This window comes from Anomaloglossus baeobatrachus, chromosome 2, assembly GCF_048569485.1.
Source record: "Anomaloglossus baeobatrachus isolate aAnoBae1 chromosome 2, aAnoBae1.hap1, whole genome shotgun sequence".
Lineage (NCBI taxonomy): Eukaryota > Metazoa > Chordata > Amphibia > Anura > Aromobatidae > Anomaloglossus > Anomaloglossus baeobatrachus.
Genome location: NC_134354.1, coordinates 588014974 through 588041114, shown reverse-complemented (window position 1 = coordinate 588041114; position 26141 = coordinate 588014974). Strand labels below are relative to the sequence as shown.

Below are 26141 nucleotides of genomic sequence, written 5' to 3'. Positions count from 1 at the left end.
CACTATATGGTAATATTAATGATTTCATTCAACAGTACAACTGATCATGTGCTATGTTGACAGAAAAATAAAAAAAAAAGTTATCGCTCTTGTAAGAAGGGGAGGAAAAATTAAAACAAAAACAGAAAATCAGCAAGTGGTTCAAGGGGTTAAACCCTAATTTATTTTACACCCCTTAACATTCTCTCAAGCAGCTTCATCAGGTAGTTATCTGGAAAGACTTCCAATGAACATGCATGCTCAGCAAATGTTAATATTTGCAATCACCCACCAGCCTTGAGAATGTGTTTGCAACCATCAGGTTTATTTTGCAGAGGCAGTTAGAACTCATTTGCTTATAGTGCTGAGCCCAAAAATTCCTCTCATGAGGACCACCACAGAAAAGGAAGACCCAAATTTGCTTATGCTGCAGAGGATAAGTTCATCAGCATTACCAGTATCAGAAACTACAAAGTCACAGCATCTTATCCCTGAGGAATGATTCACAGACATCATGTAGCAGACACAACTCAACATCAACTGTCTAGAGAAGACTGAGAAGTGTTTATCATCAAATTACACCAAAGAAGCCGCTACTGTGGGCCACAAATAAGTATGTTTTTGGGCCAAGCAACAGAGCAATTAGACATTAGATAAGTGGAAATATGTAACTTGAGCCTCTTTAGTATCAACAGCCTTGTGTTTATGAGTTACAGAAAAGGTGATTGGATAGTTTCTACATGTGTTTTATTCACCATGAAGCAAGGAGTGGGAAGAGTGATGGAGTTGGGGTGCACTGTTGGTTACAGTCTTGATAATGTATTAGATTCAATGAAAATGTACCTTCATGTCTAACCATATCATGTTGCATAGACATGACACTCCATCTGGTTTAAAATTAGTTGGACCTTCATTTGTATTGCAACAGTACAATAACTAAAAACACACCTCAAGGTTATTTAAGGGATTTGTGACCAATAAGGAAAGAAGTATAGTGCTGCTTCAGATGACATTCACCTGACCTTAAACCAGTTGACATAGTTTAGAATGAGTTGGACCACATAGTAAAAGGCAGCCAACAAGTTTGCAGCACCTCTGGGAACTCCTGCAAAACTGTTGTAAAACTATTTCAGGTGACTACCCCATCACACAGATTGAGAGAATGCAAAGGGTATTTAAATCTGTGATCAGAGTAAAAGGAGGGTACTTTTAGGAATCTAAGGCTTTAGGGTTCCAACACACATCCGTTAAAACCACGCACGTGTGATACGGGCCGTTTTTCGGGTCCGTTTTCCGTTTTTTAGGTCCATTTTTATGGTATGTGTGGCCTGCGTGTGTATCCCGTATGCTAGCCGTATGTGCGTGTGGAATGTCCGTGTGTGCGTGAGTGAAATAACTGACATGTGTGTGTGTTGTCCATGTGAAATGTACGTGTGTGATGCAAAATGTCGTTACTACATGTCGGAAGACAGAGTAGCGGGATGAGAATGAACTCGGGTGAACTTCACCCGACTTCATTGTCATGCCGCGGCTCTGTCTGTGTGCCGTGTACTGATTAGCGGTCACCTGTGAAGGATTCACCGGTGACCGCTAATCCCCCGAGTGACTGAAGTGTCCCCCCCTCTCTCATACTCACTGATCCCCGATCACCGGCGCTGCACGGCATTCACACTGCTCCGGCGGCTTTCTCTAATTTGAAAAAGCCGGCCGCTCATTAAACAATCTCGTATTCCCTGCTTTCTCTCCCACCGGCGCCTGTGATTGGTTGCAGTGAGACACGCCCACCACGCTGAGTGACAGCTGTATCACTGCACCCAATCACAGCAGCCGGTGGGCGTGTCTATACTGTGCAGTGAAATAAATAAATAATTAAAAAAAACGGCGTGCGGTCCCCCCCATTTTAATACCAGCCAGATAAAGCCATACGGCTGAAGGCTGGTATTCTCAGGATGGGGAGCTCCATGTTATGGGGAGCCCCCCAGCCTAACAATATCAGTCAGCAGCCGCCCAGAATTGCCGCATACATTATATGCGACAGTTGTGGGACTGTACCTGGCTCTTCCCGATTTGCCCTGGTGCGTTGGCAAATCGGGGTAATAAGGAGTTATTGGCAGCCCATAGCTGCCAATAAGTCCTAGATTAATCATGTCAGGCGTCTCCCCGAGATACCTTCCATGATTATTCTGTAAATTACAGTAAATAAACACACACACCCCTGAAAAAATCATTTATTAGAAATAAAAAACACAAATGAATTCCCTCATTACCAATTTATTAACCCCGACAAAGCCCTCCATGTCCGGCGTAATCCATGGACCTCCAGCGTCGCTTCCAGCTCTGCTGCATGCAGGTGACAGGAGCAGCAGAAGACACCGCCGCTCCTGTCACCTCCACGCAGCTAATGAGATGAGTAGCGCGATCAGCTGCTGTCACTGAGGTTACCCGCGGCCACCGCTGGATCCAGCGGTGGCCGCGGGTAACCTCAGTGACAGCAGCTGATCGCGCTACTCATCTCATTAGCTGCGTGGAGGTGACAGGAGCGGCGGTGTCTTCTGCTGCTCCTGTCACCTGCATGCAGCAGAGCTGGAAGCGACGCTGGAGGTCCGTGGATTACGCCGGACATGGAGGGCTTTGTCGGGGTTAATAAATTGGTAATGAGGGAATTTGTTTGTGTTTTTTATTTCTAATAAATGATTTTTTCGGGTGTGTGTGTTTATTTACTGTAATTTACAGATTAATCATGGAAGGTATCTCGGGGAGACACCTGACATGATTAATCTAGGACTTATTGGCAGCTATGGGCTGCCAATAACTCCTTATTACCCCGATTTGCCAACGCATCAGGGCAAATCGGGAAGAGCCGGGTACAGTCCCAGAACTGTCGAATATAATGTATGCAGCAATTCTGGGCGGCTGCTGACTGATATTGTTAGGCTGGGGGGCTCCCCATAACGTGGAGCTCCCCATCCTGAGAATACCAGCCTTCAGCCATATGGCTTTATCTGGCTGGTATTAAAATGGGGGGGGACCGCACGCCGTTTTTTTTTATTATTTATTTATTTATTTCACTGCACAGTATAGACACGCCCACCGGCTGCTGTGATTGGGTGCAGTGAGACAGCTGTCACTCAGCGTGGTGGGCATGTCTGACTGCAACCAATCACAGGCGCCGGTGGGCGGGTAAAGCAGGGAATACGAGATTGATTAATGGGCGGCTGGCTTTTTCAAAATAGTAAAAGCCGCCGAAGTTTTTATAACAGCAGTGCATCACCGCCCCGGAGATCGGGGAACGATAAGTATGAGAGAGGGGGGAACTGACCGACAGACAGCTAGAGGGACAGATAAGACAGAGAGACCGACCGACAGACATAGAGACCGACCGACGGACTGAGGGAGAGAACGAAACAGAAAAAGAAAAAAGACCGACATCACATGAAAAAAGCACAAAACGTACAGGGAGCAAACAGAGATGCGTCCGTGTCACTCGGACGTGCGCACAGACCCATTGACTTTCATTAGGTCCGTGCTGCGTGTTGCGTGCAGAAAATGGACATGCTGCCGTGCAAAACGTACACAGGTACGGATCACGAACACGGACAAACGGACATGCATGAAAAACGCACGTGGAGCTTTTATCATACAATAACATTGGTGCACGTTTGGCCGTGTCTCCAGTATACACGGAAACGGACCAAACACGCACATGTTTCACGGATGTGTGTTTCAGGTCTAACACATATTCTGGTTTGTTGGACATGTGTTTATTTACTCCCCTGTTTCTATGTGTTCCGTTGTGGTTTTGTTGCCTTCATTCTGAATCTACATGTGCACATTCCAATAAGAACAATGAGAATCATAGCATAGTCTGGTGTTTTCAAATTTTTGACTGGTACTGTATATATATATATATATGTAAATTCTTACATTCTTTAGACAAATTTTGTACCGTGTTAATATTCACATCTGGTTTTAGTGTAGCATGGGTCATTTTTTAGAATTATAAAATACAATGATAATATTATTATTACTATTTATAATAAGATCGATCATTACCTGTCAATACTAAGTGCACACAGGCTGAGAATTGTGATTCCAACTGAAGATTTTTGTAGAAATGGCATCAGTTTGCAGAGTTCAACGCCAAAAGGCCATTTTTTATTTAGCAGCTTTAAATAAAAAGAGAAAGAAATTAATTGGTTCTAAGATTCAATTTATATCATTTTATTTGTACAAGAGAATTAATTCCTATTTTATAGATCACATGTTAAAAATATTTACTAGTTATTATTATGTTACTATACAATATCTCATCTGAGTATATGTTAATGAGCTGATTCAATTTATTATGCGATTCCTAATTTTACAGAAACAAAAATTGTATAATGAAACCACTATTTTCTTTTAACATTCCTGCTGGTATTCGAAAGCAGAATTTGTCTATTATTATTCAGAGGAAGTTGCAGTAACCTACATAAAGGATTATTCACAACTTTGAAACTTGTCATAGGCAATGTCCTTTTTGTATCATCATGTTCACTACTTTCACTACATAAATGTCTTGCTTTCAGAGAAAAAAAACAGGATTCAATAAAACGTTAACCCCAATGCGTTAATGGGAGTCATAAGAGGAAGACAGATGAAATTTGGGATCATGGATTTTGGTCAGTTGAAATAGAGACAAAACTTTCTGATTCTACAAATAGCATTTATTTAATGCCCATTCAAAAAATAACACCATGTCCACTGTAAATATGCTAATACTAAAATTTTGCTAAAAGTACAAATAAACCCTATTACCCTTGCATTACAGTTACCATTATTAGCCATATTGAGAAATTACAGTATGTTTGAACTATAAATGTGACTCTTATGGTGTGTGCCCACTATCAGGAATAGCAGCGGGTTTTCTTGCTGCATCCAAAACTCTGCGTTGTACAGCACAAGCACAGATCATGGGATTTATAGAAATCTCATGTCTACTGTGCGTCTTTTTCTGCAGCATAAACTGACCATTGGCGGGGCTTCCCGAGCGCAGAATGTCAGTTTATGCTTGTGGAGATCTAAGAGTTCACCGCAGGGAGAAGAGAGAATAAGTCTGCAGCGGTCCGGACCCTGATAGTGTGCACAGACCACCGCGGTCTCTTGCAGACAACACTCGCGTCTCCACAGTAGAAGACACGCTGCGTCCAGAACGCAGCATGTCGGGATCATTTGCACCCACCCATAGAGTAAGTGCACATGGCATGTTTTTCGTGTGGATTCAACCTGAAGCCCACCTGGAAAAGGGCTAAAAAAAATTAAGAATAAACATGTAGCAGTGACCTGATGTTTTTTTGGGTGTTTTTTGCCTGGAATTAACGCATGCAACCTGAAAAAAACACAGGTGGCAAAGAAATGATAAAGAAATGTTGTAAAGAAATGATACTCCGGGAAAATCACATTTGTAGAAAAAGCTCAGCGGGTACCCTGGTGACTTACAGACATCATGTGTACATGCACACCTAGTCATGGTGTCAGTTGGATAAAAGTACACTGCTGCATTTCTGAATGCAGCTTAAAGGGAATCAGGTTTTTGGTCCCCCATCTGAGAGCAGAATAATGTAGGGGCAAAGACCCTTATTCCAGCGATGTGTCACTTTCGGAGCTGTTTGCTGTCATTTTGATAAAATCAATGTTTTCTCTATTTTGGTGTTTGGACGACCTCTCCAAAACCAACGATTTTTGTCTCTTTTGCGATCGTTTAAGGTCGCTCGTACATGTTACACGCTGCGATGCCGCTAATAACGCCGGATGTGCGTCACAAACACCGTGACCCCGACGATAAATCGTTAGCGATATCGCAGCGTGTAAAGTATCCCTTACAGTCCTTTCTACTGCAATTTAAAACCCAAAGCCTAAAACCAAAACTCTCTTGCCGGGGCTATGTCTTTTCCATTCCCTTTTAATGTAAGGAGAGATGCATTTAATGTAAGGAGAGATGCTGGTTTGGATGAGGGATTGGTTTTGATTACAGTCATATAGGCAGAATTTGCAACTTTTTTTTTTGCAAGGTTTTTTTCACGAGTTTTATGGCAATTAAAAGCTTATTTTTACAGTATCAGCAAAAGCTAGGAGATATCAAAAGTCTTATGCACACGATTGTTTTTTTTCCTGACAGAAATGGAAAACGGCTACGTTTTTGAAAGAGCAGCATGTCAACTTTTTCAGCATTTTTGCTGCATTAATTAACGTCGAAAGCAATGAGAAAATGCAAAGAATGCTACCTATAAAGATAGCCTAAGGGGCACTTTGCACACTACGACATCGCAGGCCGATGCTGTAATGCCATGCGCGATAGTCCCCGCCCCTGTCGCAGCTGCGATATCATGGTGATAGCTGTTGTAGCGAACATTATCGCTACGGCAGCTTCACATGCACTCACCTGCCCTGCGACGTCGCTCTGGCCGGCGAACCACCTCCTTATTAAGGGGGTGGGTCGTGCGGCGTCATAGTGACGTCACACGGCAGGCGGCCAATAGAAGTGGAGGGGCGGAGATGAGCGGGACGTAAACATCCCGCCCACCTCTTTCGTTCCGCATAGCCGGCGTGAGCCGCAGGACACAGGTAGGGCGATGTTCCTCGCTCCTGCGGCTTCACACACAGCGATGTGTGCTGCCGCAGGAATGAGGAACAAGATCGTAACATCGGTATATTCCAATTCATGGAAATGACCGACGCTACACAATGATACGATTACGACGCTTTTGCACTCGTTAATCGTATCATAAAGGATTTACACACTACGATATCGCCTGAGACGCCGGAAGTGCGTCACTTTCAATTTGACCCCAACGAGATCGCAGCTGCGATGTCGTAGTGTGCAAAGTGCCCCTAAGGGGTGGATGAGGGTTTTCTTTCTCCTTTTTATTTTGCCTTATATACAAAATGTTATACAGGAATGAATGTTTTATTAACATTTTTTTCCTAGAAAATCTATTTTATCTTCGATTTTATTGTCAGTTCGTGAAAGTGGCATAATACTCTGACAATATTGTTACCAGCAGTGACTTGGGGGGTAAGAGTTGCATCCAAGTCTCTTCCCCGTGCTTTTCCCATTCCATTTGAACACGGTTTTTATCCATTTTAGCAATTTTCCTGCCCTCCAGCCCTCCTGTTCTAGTCTTCCAGAAAGCGCTCGAGTTTTCCATTGACGTCCAGGCCCCACTTGCTATTCTTGGACAGGGGACTTGTATTGTAGATTTCCAACTGAAGCTGAAGTTTTTAAAATACTTTCATAGGAAAGCCTACAGCCAGATGAGCACAAAGTCAGCTGTGTTATTGGAAGCTGCAATTGTAAAATATTAACTGCACATGGCCCTTCCATCACCAATTGGACATCTTTGGCAAATGTGTGACCAGACTTTGCTGTAGGATATTTGAATTCCTCTATTTCCATTTATTGACTAACAAACGAGTGTGCTAATGATTAAATATGGCAGTCTGTAAGATGCTGCAGAAATAATATCCAGCATGACATAAGAGATTGACTGAAAATATTTCCAGAAACATGCTTTCTATTTTCTCAGTTCATCTTTTTTTCTGTAAAGACTTGGACTCTTGGACTTTACTGATCCTATTTTTAATCGTGAATAAATTTAGCATTTAGTTCATAAATCTACAGTACAGTCATGTGGCTGACTATTCATGGGTGTTAGATTTTACTGCATTATAAAACAGGAGCAGCTATTGCTATTGGGCAATGTTGGGCAAGGTTTGCATTTATCATGTTAAGTTGCTTCTATTTAGATTTAAATCCCTTAAAATGGATTTGCTCACTTTCATAAATTAATTAAATTGCAAAGTACTTCTAAAATCAAGCAACCTTGCAATTTACTTGTTGCTAAATTCCTCTTCTATCCTCAAGACTATGAGGATTTTTCATTGTTGTTGCCTGTTACCAGGCACTGCTATACTCTATCAGTAATAGCCAATCACCTAGACAAGGAATGCAGCAATGTTCAGCTCTATCCCATAGGCCTCTGCCACACATACGTGAAAACCACGCATGTGCTGCGAGACATGTATTTTCCCTGCGTGTTGCATTTGGTAATTACGTGTCTCCGGTATGTGCGGTCCACGTGTGTTCTACGTGTGTTATCCGCGATAACACACGGAGAACTGGTAATTTGAATACTCACATGGTCCTTGCTGCTGTCTAGGGTACTGATCTTTGGCTCCAGCCCCGCCCACTCCCCGCTGATGCTGCTTCCGGATGAGCGGAGGGGCGGAAATTAGCGCCCGTGACATCATGCCCACCTCTCCTTAACACGCTCATAATGAGCGGCGGTCGGCAGCAACTGTTTGCAGCGCAAGATTCTGCAGGGCTTATGGAGGTGAGTATGTGGTTTTTTTATTTTAAAATAATAACATGTGTTTCTCTGGCGTGTGTCACACGGGACTGCATCCACACTACATCCATGTGGTACGGGTGCGGGCCGTGTGACACCCGTGATGCCGGCGAAAAACAGACACGTTGGCGTGAGAAATACATGGACACGCGTAAGTACAGAACAGACACACGTTCCGTTCCAAAATACTTACGTGTGTCCAAACCATTAGGAATACATAGGTCCACGTGTGTACGTGTCTCCGGTACATGAGAAAACTGTCAAACACGTACCGGAGGCACGAACGTGTGACAGAGACCATAGAGTGTGCAAGTGCTGCTCTGTACCTGGCTAACTCACTGGATCTACCCAGCCTTAGTGCTACCATCCTCCTCTAATACTGCAGATGCACAGCTACCTTCTCTTGCAGCACTGCGGCATGCACAGTTTAGGTGACGTACATAACCATGCCATTGGTCTGAATAGTGAATCAATCAAGAGTGCACCACCCCACAGGCTCTGTAGTCAAAGTTTGGAATAACCCTTCAACTCCACAGGCATAAGTTACAATGACCATTCTGTTTTTATATATATATATATATATATATATATATATATATATATATATATATATATATATATATATGTATATATATATGTGTGTGTGTGTGTGTGTGTCCTCTAAAGGAATCCACACCGTCGCATTTACGATCAAAAAATTTTGCACAGACACCCCGTGTGACTCAGGGAACGTCATAGACTATGTTTTGACAAGAAAGTTTAACCCCGCGCTTTATAAATTCTCTTCAAAAGACATGCCTCCATTAAAGTGAATGGAGCTTCGAGCTACAGGCTATTAATAGGAGCTATGATTGGTTGCTATAGGAACAAACAACATTCATAGTATAAGAAGCTTATGTGTGAGGTAATATGATGTCAGTGGAGAGACGGATAGAGAAAGAGACAAACTGAGGCCTCTTTAACACGTCCCTGAAAAACACACATTTTTCACGGACGTGTCAGAGGTGCGTTTTGCCCTCGGTGTGCCGTGTGTATGGCACATGTGTGTTGTGATAACACACGGAGAATGGGAACTTTCTACTCACCTGTCCTCCGTGGTGCTGATCTTCGGTTTCCGGTCCTGCAGACTCCCCGCTGCTGCTTCCGGCCGCAGTTAAGTGAATATTCAATGAGCATAATGAGCGGCAGTCGGAAGCAAGTGACAGCAGCGGCAGAGACTGCAGGGCAGGAGAAGGTGAGTAAACTTTGGTTTTTTTTTCCTCACAGACACATGTCTTTTCTCCAGTGCGTGTCACACGGAACATATCCGTGTGGTCCGTTAGCATTACGTGTGACACGTTTGCGTTCCGTGTGACACCCGTGATGCTGGAGAAAAACAGACATGTCGGCGTGAGAAACACACAGACACACGTAAGTACGGAACGGACACACGTTCCGTGTGAAAATACTTAGGTGTGTACAAAACCATAGGAATCCATAGGTCTACGTGTGTACGTGTCTCCGGTACGTGAGAAAACTGCCAAACACATACCGGAGGCACGTACGTGTGAAAGAGGCCTGAGAGACAGACAGACCGACACAGACAGAGAAAGAAGCATACATGGAAAGAGACAGAGACAAACAGAGACAGTGACAGATAGGAAAAAAAAATCCAGACAGACAGACAGACAGAGACAGACAGAAAAACAAACGGGGAAAGAGACAGACAAAGGCAGACAGGGAAAGAGACAGAGAGAGAAAGACAAGGAAAGAGACAGACGTGGAAAGAGACAGAGAGTCAGACAAAGACAGATGGGGAAAGAGATGAGGAAAGAGACAGAGAGAGACAGACAAAGACAGACAAGGAAAGAGACAGACGGCGAAAGAGACAGACGGGGAAAGAAACAGATGGGGAAAGAGACAGATGGAGAAAGAAAGAGACAGAGAGAATAACAAAGACAGACAGGGAAAGAGGGGGAAAGAGACAGACGGGGAAAGAGACGGATGTGGAAAGAGACAGAAAGCAAAAGAGACAGACAGACAAAGACACACAGAGAAAGACGGGGAAAGAGACAGACCGGGGAAAGAGACAGACCGGGGAAAGAGACAGACCAGGGAAAGAGACAGACCGGGGAAAGAGACAGATGGGGAAAGACACAGACGGGGAAAGAAACACACCTGGAAAGAGAAGAAAGGACTCGGCGTGCACAGAAATAGTATCATCATATCCAGTGAAAATCACAAACTCAGATAATGCATATAAAAGTCAATTTTATAATAAGACCAGATGAAAAACAGGTTGGATTATCATCATATATTAATACAGCTCAGTACAAAGGTAGAGATCATAGAGTAAACGAGGACAGGGAAAAGCAGCACATTAACCGTTCCATGTTTGGAAGTCTATATTTTAAGGACGTGCTTGAGCGGTCACAAGATAGCCGCATATATGACTTCACAATTGCGGATTCGTTTATTTACACCTGGAAAGAGACAGACCTGGAAAGAGACAGACCTGGAAAGAGACAGACCTGGAAAGAGACAGACCTGGAAATAGACAGACAGGGAAAGAGACAGACAGCAAAACAGACAAAGACAGACATGGAAAGACAAGGAAAGACTGGGAAAGAGACAGACTGGGGAAAGAGACAGACTGGGGAAAGAGACAGACTGGGGAAAGAGACAGACGGGGAAAGAGACAGACAGGGAAAGAGACAGATGTGGAAAGAGACAGACAGACACAGAGATAGAGAGAGATAGACACAGAGAGGGAGAGAGTCAGACACAGAGATAGAGAGAGAGAGACACACACACAGAGATAGAGACAGACAGACAGACATAGAGATATGTAAGGGGGCGGTTCGTGCGGCATCAGAGTGACGTCACACGGCAGAAGTCCAATAGCAGAGGAGGGGCGGAGATGAGCGGGTCGTAACATCTTGCCCACCTCCTTCCTCATTGCCGCTGGACGGAGGTAAGGAGATGTTCGTTGCTCCTGCGGTGTCACACACAGTGATGTGTGATGCCACAGGAACGAGGAACAACCTTGCTACGTACGAGACAATGATTTTTGGTAAATGAACGACCTCTCATATACCAACGATTTTTGTCTCTTTTGCGATCGTTTAAGGTTGCTCCTGCCTGTCACACACTGCGATGTCGCCAACGGCGCCGGATGTGTATCACAAACACCGTGACCCCGACGATATATCGTTAGCGATGTCGCAGCGTGTAAATGGCCCTTTTCTATCTCGGGCAACGCCCAGGTACTACAGGTAGTATTGTATATATTGCACTTATGATAACAGGTGTGCTAGCCTCTTTTTGTTTTGCTTCAGTTTCTTATACTCACTACATTTGGGGGTACACCTCCCCCTCCCTGTGTTATACACCTTATGTAATTAGAAATCCACAGGCAAGTGTCAAACAAAGTCAGACCCAGGTCCTGCTCCCATATTTTGCGAGGCTTGGTGGCATAAAGCAAGGTGACATAGAAAACTTAGAAAGCATCCTGATTAGGTACACCTTGTGAAGATTGGATGACTTTTACATTTTTTGACCTAAAAATGTACTGTATCTTTAAACATGTCACTGCTTATTTACAGCAGTATTTCTGTTTTGGGTTATATTTGTCTGTTAATGGCCACAGTGTATATGTGCACCTACACATTACATTTATAGTAACCAGTGTGCTGGACCTTTTTTGGCTTTGTTAAACAATGTGGTCAACTGAGCCAAACAATGCTTCAAACAATTTTTCACTTGACAGATATTTCAGCTGAATCTCCCATACAATAAGAGTGTTTTTTTCAGGCAAGAGCTCCTGTGTTATCTATGAGTGAGCTGCTAGCTGGCGCATTGGCTGGTGGCTTATTTCTGGGAGAACAATGCAATCAGCAGTCTGAAATTGGACAATCAGTTGGCTAGCGTCCCCACACATGATATTGATTTGTTCAGATTATGTTAGTCTAATGTATATGGGGGTCTTTAGTATCATTAATGATACGCTTGATAATTTAGGCAATTTGTTTCAAATGGTTTTGTGTTTTAATTTTTTTTTTAACTTATTGTTGGGAGCAAAAGGTATCATACTTAAATAGTCAATGACAATGATAAAGATCCAAATGGACACAAGTTAAGTCTTTGTCATTCAAATCATCCACCATATATTACAAACTATCAAGTTTTAGATGTTATCGTCACAACTCAGCTATCTATTTTCTATAACTTGTCAGAAAGGGCAAAACTCTTGACAATATTCTGCATGTTTCTTTTTCTACTAATTCATTACAGTTCCGCATGATCATCACATTTAGCAACTGACACATACAATAACTTGCATCTTTTATGGCTGATAAAGTATGGTAAACTAAGCCTAGTAGAAATTGCTGTGACACTTAATGTTAGTGTTGAGTACTTGAATTCCATAGTTTACAGATCTTTTCCTGTTGAGTAACGCTCAATAAAACCTTTTAGACTCTAAATACAATATATGCTTGTAAAAGTACTAGTAGATTGGGTTTCTGTTGATGAAGGGGCTTTTAAACAGTAGATCAACATCTAGTTCCATTAAAAAAAGAAAACATACTATAAATAAGCCTTTCTTTCACATCCAGCAGCCAACCTAACCAATATCCATCTGCTTCCCTTGTAGCTATCTATATTTCATAGTAATACAAGTCCTAAATACCCTATCAGACACAAATCCCTTTTTTTTGCTCTTTACTAGAGATGAGCGAACCGGTCGCGGTTCGGCTCGAGTTCGGTTCGCCGAACGGGGGTCCCGTTCGAGTTCGGTTCGTCGAACGTTCGACGAACCAAACTCGAACCTATAGGCTATAATGGGAGGCAATCACAAACACATAAAAATGCATTATAAATGTACACAAACAGTTAATAAACATTGCCATAACACTTACCGGTCCCCGCGATCCCTTCTGCACTCTGTCTCCTGCCGCTATTCCATCCGATGATCGCTGAATCCTCCCGGTGACTGGCACTGCAGCAGTAAAGCAGGACCTATCGTGACGTCAAAATAGCCATGTGACCAGTCACGTGGCTATTATCTCATTGGCTACAGACTGGTCACATGACTATGACGCGTCATGTAGGACCTGCGAGTGCATCTCTCCGGTACACGGTGCACATATGTGTATCGCCGTGTACCGGTGACATGCTCTAGCACACGGTCGACTCACCATTCCGTTAGGGACCGGCTGACACAGCCGGTCATTAACGGAGGTTGCCATAGCAACGCAGTTAGCGGTGACGTCACCGCTAACCGCGGCTCCGAGAGCACCGTTGCTATGGTAACGCGTCTATCAGCGTTACCGCTAGCAGCACTGATCACTCACGGAGTGAAGGCTGCACGCTGCTTCCCGATTGTAGTGAGGATTGTACTGAGGATGGAGGTTCCTCAGCCCCAAGTGATGAGCTGGGTAAACTCATCCTCACTACAATCGTCACTACTACTACACTAGTGAGGATTGTAGTGAGGATGGAGGTTCCCCAGCCCCAAGTGATGAGCTGGGTAAACTCATCCTCACTACAATCGTCACTACTACTACACTAGTGAGGATTGTAGTGAGGATGAGGTTCCTCAGCCCCGAATGATGAGCTGGGTAAACTCATCCTCACTACAATCGTCACTACTACTACTACACTAGTGAGGATTGTAGTGAGGATGGAGGTTCCCCAGCCCCAAGTGATGAGCTGGGTAAACTCATCCTCACTACAATCGTCACTACTACTACACTAGTGAGGATTGTAGTGAGGATGAGGTTCCTCAGCCCCAAGTGATGAGTAGAGATGAGCGAACCGGTCGCGGTTCGGCTCGAGGTCGGTTCGCCGAACGGGGGTCCCGTTCGAGTTCGGTTCGTCGAACGTTCGACGAACCGAACTCGAACCAATAGGCTATAATGGGAGGCAATCACAAACACATAAAAATGCATTATAAATGTACACAAACAGTTAATAAACATTGCCATAACACTTACCGGTCCCCGCGATCCCTTCTGCACTCTGTCTCCTGCCGCTATTCCATCCGATGATCGCTGAATCCTCCCAGTGACTGGCACTGCAGCAGTGATGCAGGACCTATCGTGACGTCAAAATAGCCATGTGACCAGTCACGTGGCTATTATCTCATTGGCTACAGACTGGTCACATGACTATGACGAGTCATGTAGGACCTGCGAGCGCATCTCTCCGGTACACGGTGCACATATGTGTATCGCCGTGTACCGGCGACATGCTCTACCACACGGTCGACTCCCCGTTCCGTTAGGGACCGGCTGACACAGCCGGTCATTAACGGAGGTTGCCATAGCAACGCAGTTAGCGGTGACGTCACCGCTAACCGCGGCTCCGAGAGCACCGTTGCTATGGTAACGCGTCTGTCAGCGTCTGAGAGCAGGGAGCCAGCGCTAAGCGGTGTGCGCTGCTCCCTGCTCTGTGCACATGTAGCTGCAGCACATATCGGGTAATTAACCCGATGTGTGCTGTAACTAGGAGAGCAGGGAGCCAGCGCTCAGTGTGCGCTGCTCCCTGCTCTCTGCACGTGTAGCTGCGTGCGCTGGTAACCAAGGTAAATATCGGGTTGGTTACCCGATATTTACCTTAGTTACCAAGCGCAGCATCTTCCACGCGGCGCTGGGGGCTGGTCACTGGTTGCTGGTGAGCTCACCAGCAACTCGTGTAGCCACGCTCCAGCGATCCCTGCCAGGTCAGGTTGCTGGTGGGATCGCTGGAGCGTCGCTAGTGTGACATCTCACCAGCAACCTCCTAGCAACTTACCAGCGATCCCTATCGTTGCTGGGATCGCTGGTAAGTTGCTAAGGCTAAGTTCACATTTCCGTTGATTTGTATCAGTCACATGCGTCGCTTGACGCATGTGACTGATGCGCTGTTCAACGCTGTACAACGGATGACAAAGAACAGAATTCTTTGTCGGATTCCGTTGTGTGCGGGGGGGCGGAGTTCGGGGGGGAGGGGAGGAGCCGAGCGGGGCCGTGGCACTGAGGACGTCAGTGCCGCAGTGACTGCAGGACAGGTGAGTGTGTGTGTGTGTGAGTGTGTGAGTGTGTGTGTGTATACACATGCTGAATGCGGGAGGGGGCGGAGCCGAGCGGGGGGCGGGGCCAGGCGCTGAGGATGTCAGTGGAAGTGCTGCGGTCTGCATGGCTGGGGACAGGTGAGTGTATCTGTGAGTGAGTGAGTGTGTGTATGTGCATGTATGTATGTATGTGTGTGCACATGCAAAGTGCGGGAGGGGGCGGAGCCGAGCGGGGGGCGGGGCCAGACGCTGAGGATGTCAGTAGAAGTGCTGCGGTCTGCATGGCTGGGGACAGGTGAGTGTATGTGTGAGTGAGTGTGTGTATGTGCATGTATGTATGTATGTGCATGTATGTATGTATGTGTGTGCACATGCAAAGTGCGGGAGGGGGCGGAGCCGAGCGGGGGGCGGGGCCAGGCGCTGAGGATGTCAGTAGAAGTGCTGCGGTCTGCATGGCTGGGGACAGGTGAGTGTATGTGTGAGTGAGTGTGTGTATGTGCATGTATGTGCATGTATGTATGTATGTGTGTGCACATGCAAAGTGCGGGAGGGGGCGGAGCCGAGCGGGGGGCGGGGCCAGGTGCTTTGGATGTCAGTAGAAGTGCTGCGGTCTGCATGGCTGGGGACAGGTGAGTGTATGTGTGAGTGAGTGTGTGTATGTGCATGTATGTATGTATGTGCATGTATGTATGTATGTGTGTGCACATGCAAAGTGCGGGAGGGGGCGGAGCCGAGCAGGGGGCGGGGCCAGACGAGGGTGTCAGTGGCAGTGCTTGTCTGCATGGCTGGGGACAGGTGTGTGTGTGTGTGTGTACATACATGTGCGGAGTGCGGGAGGGGGCGGGGCCGAGCGGGGAAGTGTCGGCCTCCCTGCACACGTAACCAGCCTAAATATCGGGTAACAGCAAAGCACCCGATGTTTACCTTGGTTACCCGATATTTACCTTGGTTACGGGCCTACACCGCTTAGCGCTGGCTCCTTGCACCGTAACCAGGGTAAATATCGGGTAACCAACCAAAGCTGGTGACGTGTGCAGGGAGCCAGAGAGCATGCGCAGCGAAATCCGACGGATCTCGCTGCTCAAAAAACGTTACATGCTGCGTTCCTCCCGCCCGGCGGTCAGTCGTTCCACGACTGATCAGTCGGGCGGAGGGTGCAACGCAGCATCATCAGTCACAATCCGCTGCTCATACAAGTCTATGGGAGCAGCGGAATCCGCTAAACGGATTCCGCTGTTTACAAGAGCAGCGGATTGTGACTGATACATTTTAGCAGGAATGTGAACTTAGCCTTAGTGTGACGGGGCCTTTACCGCTGTTACCGCTGACAGCCAGCACTGATCTGCACGCTGCACGCTGCTTCCCGTTTGTAGTGATGATTGTAGTGAGGATGAGGTTCCCCAGCCCCAAGTGATGAGCTGGGTAAACTCATCCTCACTACAATCGTCACTACTACTACACTAGAAAGAAAGAAGACAGAAGAGCAGGATCGTGGAGGGCTGACAGGGGGTAATAAAGATGGAGTCTCTAATGTGTCTGTGTATTTATTTCTATTAAAGTATTTTTTCTCTGTGTGGTGTTTTTTTTTAACCCTTTATTGGAGATTCTTAATGGCCGGGTCAAACGTGCCTGACATTAAGAATCTCTGGCTTAATACTGGCTAGTAAAACAAAGCCAGTATTAACTCATGATTACCCAACAAGCCACCCGGCTCCAGGGCTGTTGGAAGAGTTGGATACAGCTCCAGATGATGGCGCTTCTATGAGAGCGCCATTTTCTGGGACAGCTGCGGACTGAAATTCGCCGCAGAGGCGCCCAGAAACCTCGGGCTAACCTGTGCTGCGGATTCCAATCCCCAGCTGCCTAGTTGTACCTGGCTGGACACAAAAATGGGGCGAAGCCCACGTCATTTGTTTTTTAATTATTTCATTAAATAAGTGAAATAATTAAAAAAAACGGGCTTCCCTATATTTTTGGTTCCCAGCCGGGTACAAATAGGCAACTGGGGGTTGGAGGCAGCCCGTGGCTGCCTGCTGTACCTGGCTAGCATACAAAAATATGGCGAAGCCCACGTCATTTTTTTGGTGGGAAAAAAAATTCTGCATACAGTCCTGGATGGAGTATGCTGAGCCTTGTAATTCTGCAGATGCTGTCTGCTCTTCTCCATACAGACAGACAGCAGCTGCAGAACTACAAGGCTCAGCATACTCCATCCAGGACTGTATGCAGAAGTTTTTTGCCCCCGGAAAAAATTATGTGGGCTTCGCCATATTTTTGTATGCTAGCCAGGTACAGCAGGCAGGTACGGCTGCCCCCAACCCCCAGTTGCCTATTTGTACCCGGCTGGGAACCAAAAATAAAGGGAAGCCCTTTTTTTATTATTTCATGAATTTCATGAAATAATTAGAAAACAAATGACGTAGGCTTCGCCCCATTTTTGTGTCCAGCCAGGTACAACTAGGCAGCTGGGGATTGGAATCCGCAGCACAGGTTGGCCTGAGATTTCTGGGCACCACTGCTGCGAATTGCAGTCTGCAGCCGCCTCAGAAAATGGCATTTTCATAGAAGCGCCATCTTCTGGCGCTGTATCCAACTCTTCCAGCACCTGCCTGCTATACCTGGCTAGCATACAAAAATATGGCGAAGCTCACGTCCTTTTTTTTGTAGTTTTTTGGCAAAAAAAATAAAAAATGCTTCCCTGGATTTTCCATTGCCAGTGAAGGTAACATCAAGCAGTGGGGGTTAGCAGCCAGTACTTGCTTGGATTACCCTTACCTAGCAATACAAAAAATGCAGCGGGAGCCCATATATATTTTTTTTAATTATTTATTTAAATAACTAAAAATAAAATGGGCTTCCCTGTATTTTGATTGCTGGACATCACAGTGCTGTAAAAATAAATCTTTAAAAAAATGACGTAGCGCTCCGCGGTATTTTTGATTCTCAGCGCAGATAAAGCAGACAGCTATGGGTTGCCACCCCAGTCTGCCTGCCGATACCTTGGTTGGCAATCAAAATACAGGGAAGCCCATTAATTTTTTCTATTTAAAAAATAGTTAAAAAAAAAATGACATTGGGTCCCCCCATTTTTGATAGCCAGCTAGGGTAAAGCAGATGGCTGTAGCCTGAAAACCACAGCTGGCAGCTTTACCGTGGTTGGGGATCCAATGTGGAGGTCCCCTCAGGCTCTTTTTTATAATTATTTTATAAATATTAATAATTACACAATAAAAGTAGGGTCTCCCCCAAATTGGATCACCAGCCAAGGTAAAGCGGACAGCTGTGGTCTGGTATTCTCAGGGTGGGAAGGTCCATAGTTATTGGGCCTTCACAGCCTAAAAATAGCAGGCCGCAGGCACCCCAGACGTGGCGCATCCACTAGATGCGCCAATCCTGGCGCTTCACCCCAGCTCATCCCGTGCCCTGGTGCAGTGGCAAACGGGGTAATAAATCGGGTTGATACTAGCTGTAAAGTCACCTGAGATCAAGCCCAGCAGTTTGTGATGTCATGGCGTCTATTAGATACCCAACATCATAAACTGTCAGTACTAACAAAAAAAAAAAAATCGACAAAAGAAATTTATTTGAAAAAACAGTCCCCAAAACATTTCCTCTTTCACCAATTTATTGTAAGAAAAAAAATAAAGGGGTCCCACGACGACTCTGGACCGTCTAGAATATGGGGGGGAGACACTCAGGGAACGTATCCCCCATTTTCTAGGAGTGCGGACCCTTCATGTGAGGAGTGTGGGTGCAATGAATCTGCACTCACTCTCCCCGGGTCCACAGCAGCAGAGTCCATGTCGTAATAGTTGCTACCAAAGCTGCAATGCCCTGCTCATGAGGTAAGGGCATGCCTAATCAGGAGAACTACTGTAGAGGAAGCTCTGCTCACTGGTATATAGATGCTCAGAGGTAATAATAGATAAAATTAGTGAGTAACCTCGGCACTCTAAATCTCCCAGACTAAGTCAGTAAGTCACAACGGATAGTAATGCAAAATCACTCTTTATTGGTCCGTATTAAGAAAAAATTTTTTTTCATAAGCATATATGTTTTTGTCCAAAACAAGTTACAAATGACGTTTCGGCCTGAGCCTTCGTCAGATTGGACTTATCTGCATGTAATCATGAAAAATGACAATAATCAGTATCACATAAGAGTGAGAGAACAATAACATAAACTCGAACAATGTAGAGGTACAATTGGGATGCAGCAAAAAAATTGCAACACAGCAAGAAATGAAACACATGATACAAATGTCATAATACAGTACAAGGACAATATAGTAATGACAAATATGGGGTCAGAGTAGGCTTAGACAGCTCTGGTACGAAAAAGATGTCAATCATAAAGTAACATGTGCAGTAGGTGTAGAGCTACAGTATGCATGGCTCACCAGCCAAGGTAAAGCAGACAGCTGGGGCCTGATATTCTCAGACTAGGGAGGTCCATGGTTATTGGACTCTCCCCAGCCTAAAAATAGCAGGCCGCAGCCGCCCCAGAAGTGGCGCATCCATTAGATGCGCCAATCCTGGTGCTTCGCCCCAGCTCATCCCGCGCCCTGGTGCGGTGGCAAACGGGGTAATATATGGGGTTAATACCAGATGTGTAATGTCACCTGGCATCAAGCCCTGGGGTTGGTGAGGTCAGGCGTCTATCAGATACCCGACATCACCAACCCAGTCAGTAATAAAAAAAAATAGACGACAAACACATTTTTATTTGAAAAAACACTCCCCAAAACATTCCCTCTTTAACTAATTTATTAGAATGAAAAACAAATCCAGGTCTGCTGTAATCCAAGGGGTTGCCATGACGATCCACACTGTCCCAGTCAATGAAGAGCAGGATGTTCCCCATTGGCTGGGAGAGCAGTGCAGTGACCTGAGCTAACATCAATGGGTCAGCCCAGGTCACTGCAGGGCATGACAAGTGCTGCTGTCAGCGAGGTACATTACCTGCGCTGATCTCCAGCACACTGACAGCCCCTGTCACTGAGGTCAATGACCGCCGCCTTCACACCAAGTCTCGCGAGAGGCCCGTGACGTCACCGCTAGTCAGTCTCGGGTCGGAAGCGAGAGGTGATGTGACAAGCGGCGGCCATGGAGGACAGTGACAGCGCTGAGGTCGGGATGGCGGGACTTCATCACCGCAGGCAGGGCCGGCTCCAGGTTTTTGTGGGCCCCGGGCGGAAGAGTCCCAGTGGGCCCCATAAACACGGAGACACACACACATACACAGATACATACACGTACATATACATATTTAAAGACAAACTCACAAAAATACATATAAACAGACAAATCTATACAGTCATATACACTGACATACATAGATACACATCATACATGCATACATACAGAGACACACACTGCTATGCTGCATACATACATACATACAGACAGACACACACATACTGCTCTGCTGCATACATACATATAGACAGACACACACACTGCTCTGCTACATACATACATACAGACAGACACACACATACTGCTCTGCTGCATACATACATACAGACACACACACACACACTGCTCTGCTGCATACATACATACAGACAGACACGCACACTGCTCTGCTGCATACATACATACAGACAGACACACACACTGCTCTGCTACATACATACATATAGACAGACACACACATACTGCTCTGCTGCATACATACATACAGACACACACACACACACCGCTCTGCTGCATACATACAGACAGACACACACACACACTGCTCTGCTGCATACATACATACAGACAGACACACACACTGCTCTGCTACATACATACATATAGACAGACACACACATACTGCTCTGCTGCATACATACAGACAGACACACACACACACACACTGCTCTGCTGCATACATACATACAGACAGACACGCATACTGCTCTGCTGCATACATACATGCATACATACATACACGCATACTGCTCTGCTGCATACATACAGACACGCATACTGCTCTGCTGCATACATACATGCATACATACAGACAGACACGCATATTGCTCTGCTGCATATATATATATACATACATACAGACACGCATACTACTCTGCTACATATATACATACATACATACAGACACGCATACTGCTCTGCTGCATACATACAGACAGACACGCATATTGCTCTGCTGCATATATATATATACATACAGACACGCATACTACTCTGCTACATATATACATACATACATACAGACACGCATACTGCTCTGCTGCATACATACATGCATACATACAGACACGCATACTGCTCTGCTGCATACATACATGCATACATACAGACACGTATACTGCTCTGCTGCATACATACATGCATACATACAGACAGACACGCATATTGCTCTGCTGCATATATACATACATATAGTCACGCATACTGCTCTGCTGCATATATACATACATATAGACACGCATACTGCTCTGCTGCATATATACATGCATACATATAGACACGCATACTGCTCTGCTGCATATATACATACATATAGACACGCATACTGCTCTGCTGCATATATACATACATATAGACACGCATACTGCTCTGCTGCATATATACATACATATAGTCACGCATACTGCTCTGCTGCATATATACATACATATAGACACGCATACTGCTCTGCTGCATATATACATACATACATACAGACACGCATACTGCTCTGCTGCATATATACATACATATAGACACGCATACTGCTCTGCTGCATATATACATACATATAGACACGCATACTGCTCTGCTGCATATATACATACATACAAACACACACCTTGCTCTGCGGGGCCCACACACGCGGCTCCGGGGGTCACACACACGGCTCTGCGCGTCCCACACACGCGGCTCCGGGGGCCACACACACGGCTCTGCGGGGCCCACACACGCGGCTCCGGGGGCCACACACACGGCTCTGCGCGTCCCACACACGCGGCTCCGGGGGCCACACACACGGCTCTGCGGGGCCCACACACGCGGCTCCGGGGGTCACACACACGGCTCTGCGGGGCCCACACACGCGGCTCCGGGGGCCACACACACGGCTCTGTGGGGCCCACACACGCGGCTCCGGGGGCCACACACACGGCTCTGCGGGGCCCACACACGCACGGGGGGACAGGAAGGGGCGGAGAGGGAGTGATGTCCCACATACTGATCAGGTCACGGTGCAGATGGGGCCCACACAGCGCCGGAGGGAAGCGATGTGCTGGGGGTCGCTGGCTGGCACTGTGACTCCTTCATCTGTGCGACCGAGCAGGACGCCGGGCGGTAGCTCCGCCCACAGATGATGCTCAATGAAGGAGAACACACCCTTAAAGGGCCGGCAGCCACAGTTTCCAGTGCCAAGGACTGCTGCCTCCGGACCGACCGCAGGTAAGCCGAGTGGGACCGCGTGTGTGTGTGTGTGTGTGTGTGTGTGTGTGTGTGTGTGTGTATGTATGTATGTGTACATGCCGCGGGCAGGAGGGGGCGGAGCGAGCTGAGCGGGGAAGTGTCGGCTTCCTGCACGTAACTAGGATAAACATCGGGTTACTAACCAAAGCGCTTTGCTTGGATACCCGATGTTTATCTTGGTTACCAGCTTGTGGCAGGCTGCCAGCGATGGCTCCTGCACACTGTAGCTGTAAAAAGCCCTGCTTTTTGCTGCTAGAACCGTTCTCGAACGTTTCTAGAACTATCGAGCTTTTGAAAAAAGCTCGAGTTCTAGTTCGATCTAGAACATGGCCCAAAATCACTCGAACCTCGAACTGGAGAACCTCGAACCACGAACCGCGCTCAACTCTAGTGATGAGCTGGGTAAACTCATCCTCACTACAATCGTCACTACTACTACACTAGTTAGGATTGTAGTGAGGATGGAGGTTCCTCAGCCCCAAGTGATGAGCTGGGTAAACTCATCCTCACTACAATCGTCACTACTACTACACTAGTGAGGATTGTAGTGAGGATGAGGTTCCTCAGCCCCAAGTGATGAGCTGGGTAAACTCATCCTCACTACAATCGTCACTACTACTACACTAGTGAGGATTGTAGTGAGGATGAGGTTCCTCAGCCCCAAGTGATGAGCTGGGTAAACTCATCCTCACTACAATCGTCACTACTACTACACTAGTGAGGATTGTAGTGAGGATGGAGGTTCCCCAGCCCCAAGTGATGAGCTGGGTAAACTCATCCTCACTACAATCGTCACTACTACTACACTAGTGAGGATTGTAGTGAGGATGGAGGTTCCCCAGCCCCAAGTGATGAGCTGGGTAAACTCATCCTCACTACAATCGTCACTACTACTACACTAGAAAGAAAGAAGACAGAAGAGCAGGATCGTGGAGGGCTGACAGGGGGTAATAAAGATGGAGTTTCTAATGTGTCTGTGTATTTATTTCTATTAAAGTATTTTTTCTCTGTGTGGTGTTTTTTTTAACCCTTTATTGGAGATTCTTAATGGCCGGGTCAAACGTGCCTGACATTAAGAATCTCTGGCTTAATACTGGCTAGTAAAACAAAGCCAGTATTAACTTATGATTACCCAACAAGCCACCCAGCTCCAGGGCTGTTGGAAGAGTTGGATACAGCGCCAGATGATGGCGCTTCTATGAGAGCGCCATTTTCTGGGACGGCTGCGGACTGAAATTCGCAGCAGAGGCGCCCAGAAACCTCGGGCTAACCTGTGCTGCGGATTCCAATCCCCAGCTGCCTAGTTGTACCCGGCTGGACACAAAAATGGGGCGAAGCCCACGTCATTTGTTTTTTAATTATTTCATGAAATAAGTGAAATAATTAAAAAAAATGGGCTTCCCTATATTTTTGGTTCCCAGCCGGGTACAAATAGGCAACTGGGGGTTGGAGGCAGCCCGTGGCTGCCTGCTGTACCTGGCTAGCATACAAAAATATGGCGAAGCCCACGTCATTTTTTTGGTGGGCAAAAAAATTCTGCATACAGTCCTGGATGGAGTATGCTGAGCCTTGTAGTTCTGCAGCTGCTGTCTGCTCTTCTTCATACAGACAGACAGCAGCTGCAGAACTACAAGGCTCAGCATACTCCATCCAGGACTGTATGCAGAAGTTTTTTGCCCCCTGAAAAAATTATGTGGGCTTCGCCATATTTTTGTATGCTAGCCAGGTACAGCAGGCAGGTACGGCTGCCCCCAACCCCCAGTTGCCTATTTGTACCCGGCTGGGAACCAAAAATAAAGGGAAGCCCTTTTTTTATTATTTCATGAATTTCATGAAATAATTAGAAAACAAATGACGTAGGCTTCGCCCCATTTTTGTGTCCAGCCAGGTACAACTAGGCAGCTGGGGATTGGAATCCGCAGCACAGGTTGGCCTGAGCTTTCTGGGCCCCACTGCTGCGAATTGCAGTCTGCAGCCGCCTCAGAAAATGGCATTTTCATAGAAGCGCCATCTTCTGGCGCTGTATCCAACTCTTCCAGCACCTGCCTGCTATACCTGGCTAGCATACAAAAATATGGCGAAGCTCACGTCCTTTTTTTGTAGTTTTTTGGCAAAAAAAATAAAAAATGCTTCCCTGGATTTTCCATTGCCAGTGAAGGTAACACCAAGCAGTGGGGGTTAGCAGCCAGTAGCTGCTTGGATTACCCTTACCTAGCAATACAAAAAAATGCAGCGGGAGGCCATATATATTTTTCTTAATTATTTATTTAAATAACTAAAAACAAAATGGGCTTCCCTGTATTTTGATTGCTGGACATCACAGTGCTGTAAAAATAAATCTTTAAAAAAATGACGTAGCGGTCTGCGGTATTTTTGATTCTCAGCACAGATAAAGCAGACAGCTATGGGTTGCCACCCCAGTCTGCCTGCCGTTACCTTGGTTGGCAATCAAAATACAGGGAAGCCCATTAATTTTTTCTATTTAAAAAATAGTTAAAAAAAAAATGACGTTGGGTCCCCCCATTTTTGATAGCCAGCTAGGGTAAAGCAGACGGCTGTAGCCTGAAAACCACAGCTGGCAGCTTTACCGTGGTTGGGGATCCAATGTGGAGGTCCCCTCGGGCTCTTTTTTATAATTATTTTATAAATATTAATAATTACACAATAAAAGTAGGGTCCCCCCCAAATTGGATCACCAGCCAAGGTAAAGCGGACAGCTGTGGTCTGGTATTCTCAGGGTGGGAAGGTCCATAGTTATTGGGCCTTCACAGCCTAAAAATAGCAGGCCGCAGGCACCCCAGACATGGCGCATCCACTAGATGCGCCAACCTGGCGCTTCACCCCAGCTCATCCTGTGCCCTGGTGCAGTGGCAAACGGGGTAATAAATCGGGTTGATACTAGCTGTAAAGTCACCTGAGATCAAGCCCAGCAGTTTGTGATGTCATGGCGTCTATTAGATACCCAACATCATAAACTGTCAGTACTAACAAAAAAAAAAAATCGACAAAAGAAATTTATTTGAAAAAACAGTCCCCAAAACATTTCCTATTTCACCAATTTATTGTAAGAAAAAAAATAAAGGGGTCCCACGACGACACTGGACCGTCTAGAATATGGGGGGGAGACACTCAGGGAACGTATCCCCCATTTTCTAGGAGTGCGGACCCTTCATGTGAGGAGTGTGGGTGCAATGAATCTGCACTCACTCTCCCCGGGTCCACAGCAGCAGAGTCCATGTCGTAATGGTTGCTACCAAAGCTGCAATGCCCTGCTCATGAGGTAAGGGCATGCCTAATCAGGAGAACTACTGTAGAGGAAGCTCT

General features: G+C 46.1%; 1 protein-coding gene across 1 annotated transcript in view; it reads right to left on the bottom strand.

Annotated features, from left to right (window-relative positions):
* The window catches only part of EDNRB (endothelin receptor type B), a 67878-nt gene that overhangs the window by 20398 nt on the left and 21339 nt on the right, over positions 1 to 26141 (bottom strand). Inside the window, exon 3 of the mRNA XM_075334364.1 lies at positions 4033 to 4145. Within this exon, the coding sequence (XP_075190479.1) occupies positions 4033 to 4145 (113 nt within the window). The remainder of the gene's footprint in view (positions 1 to 4032; positions 4146 to 26141) is intronic.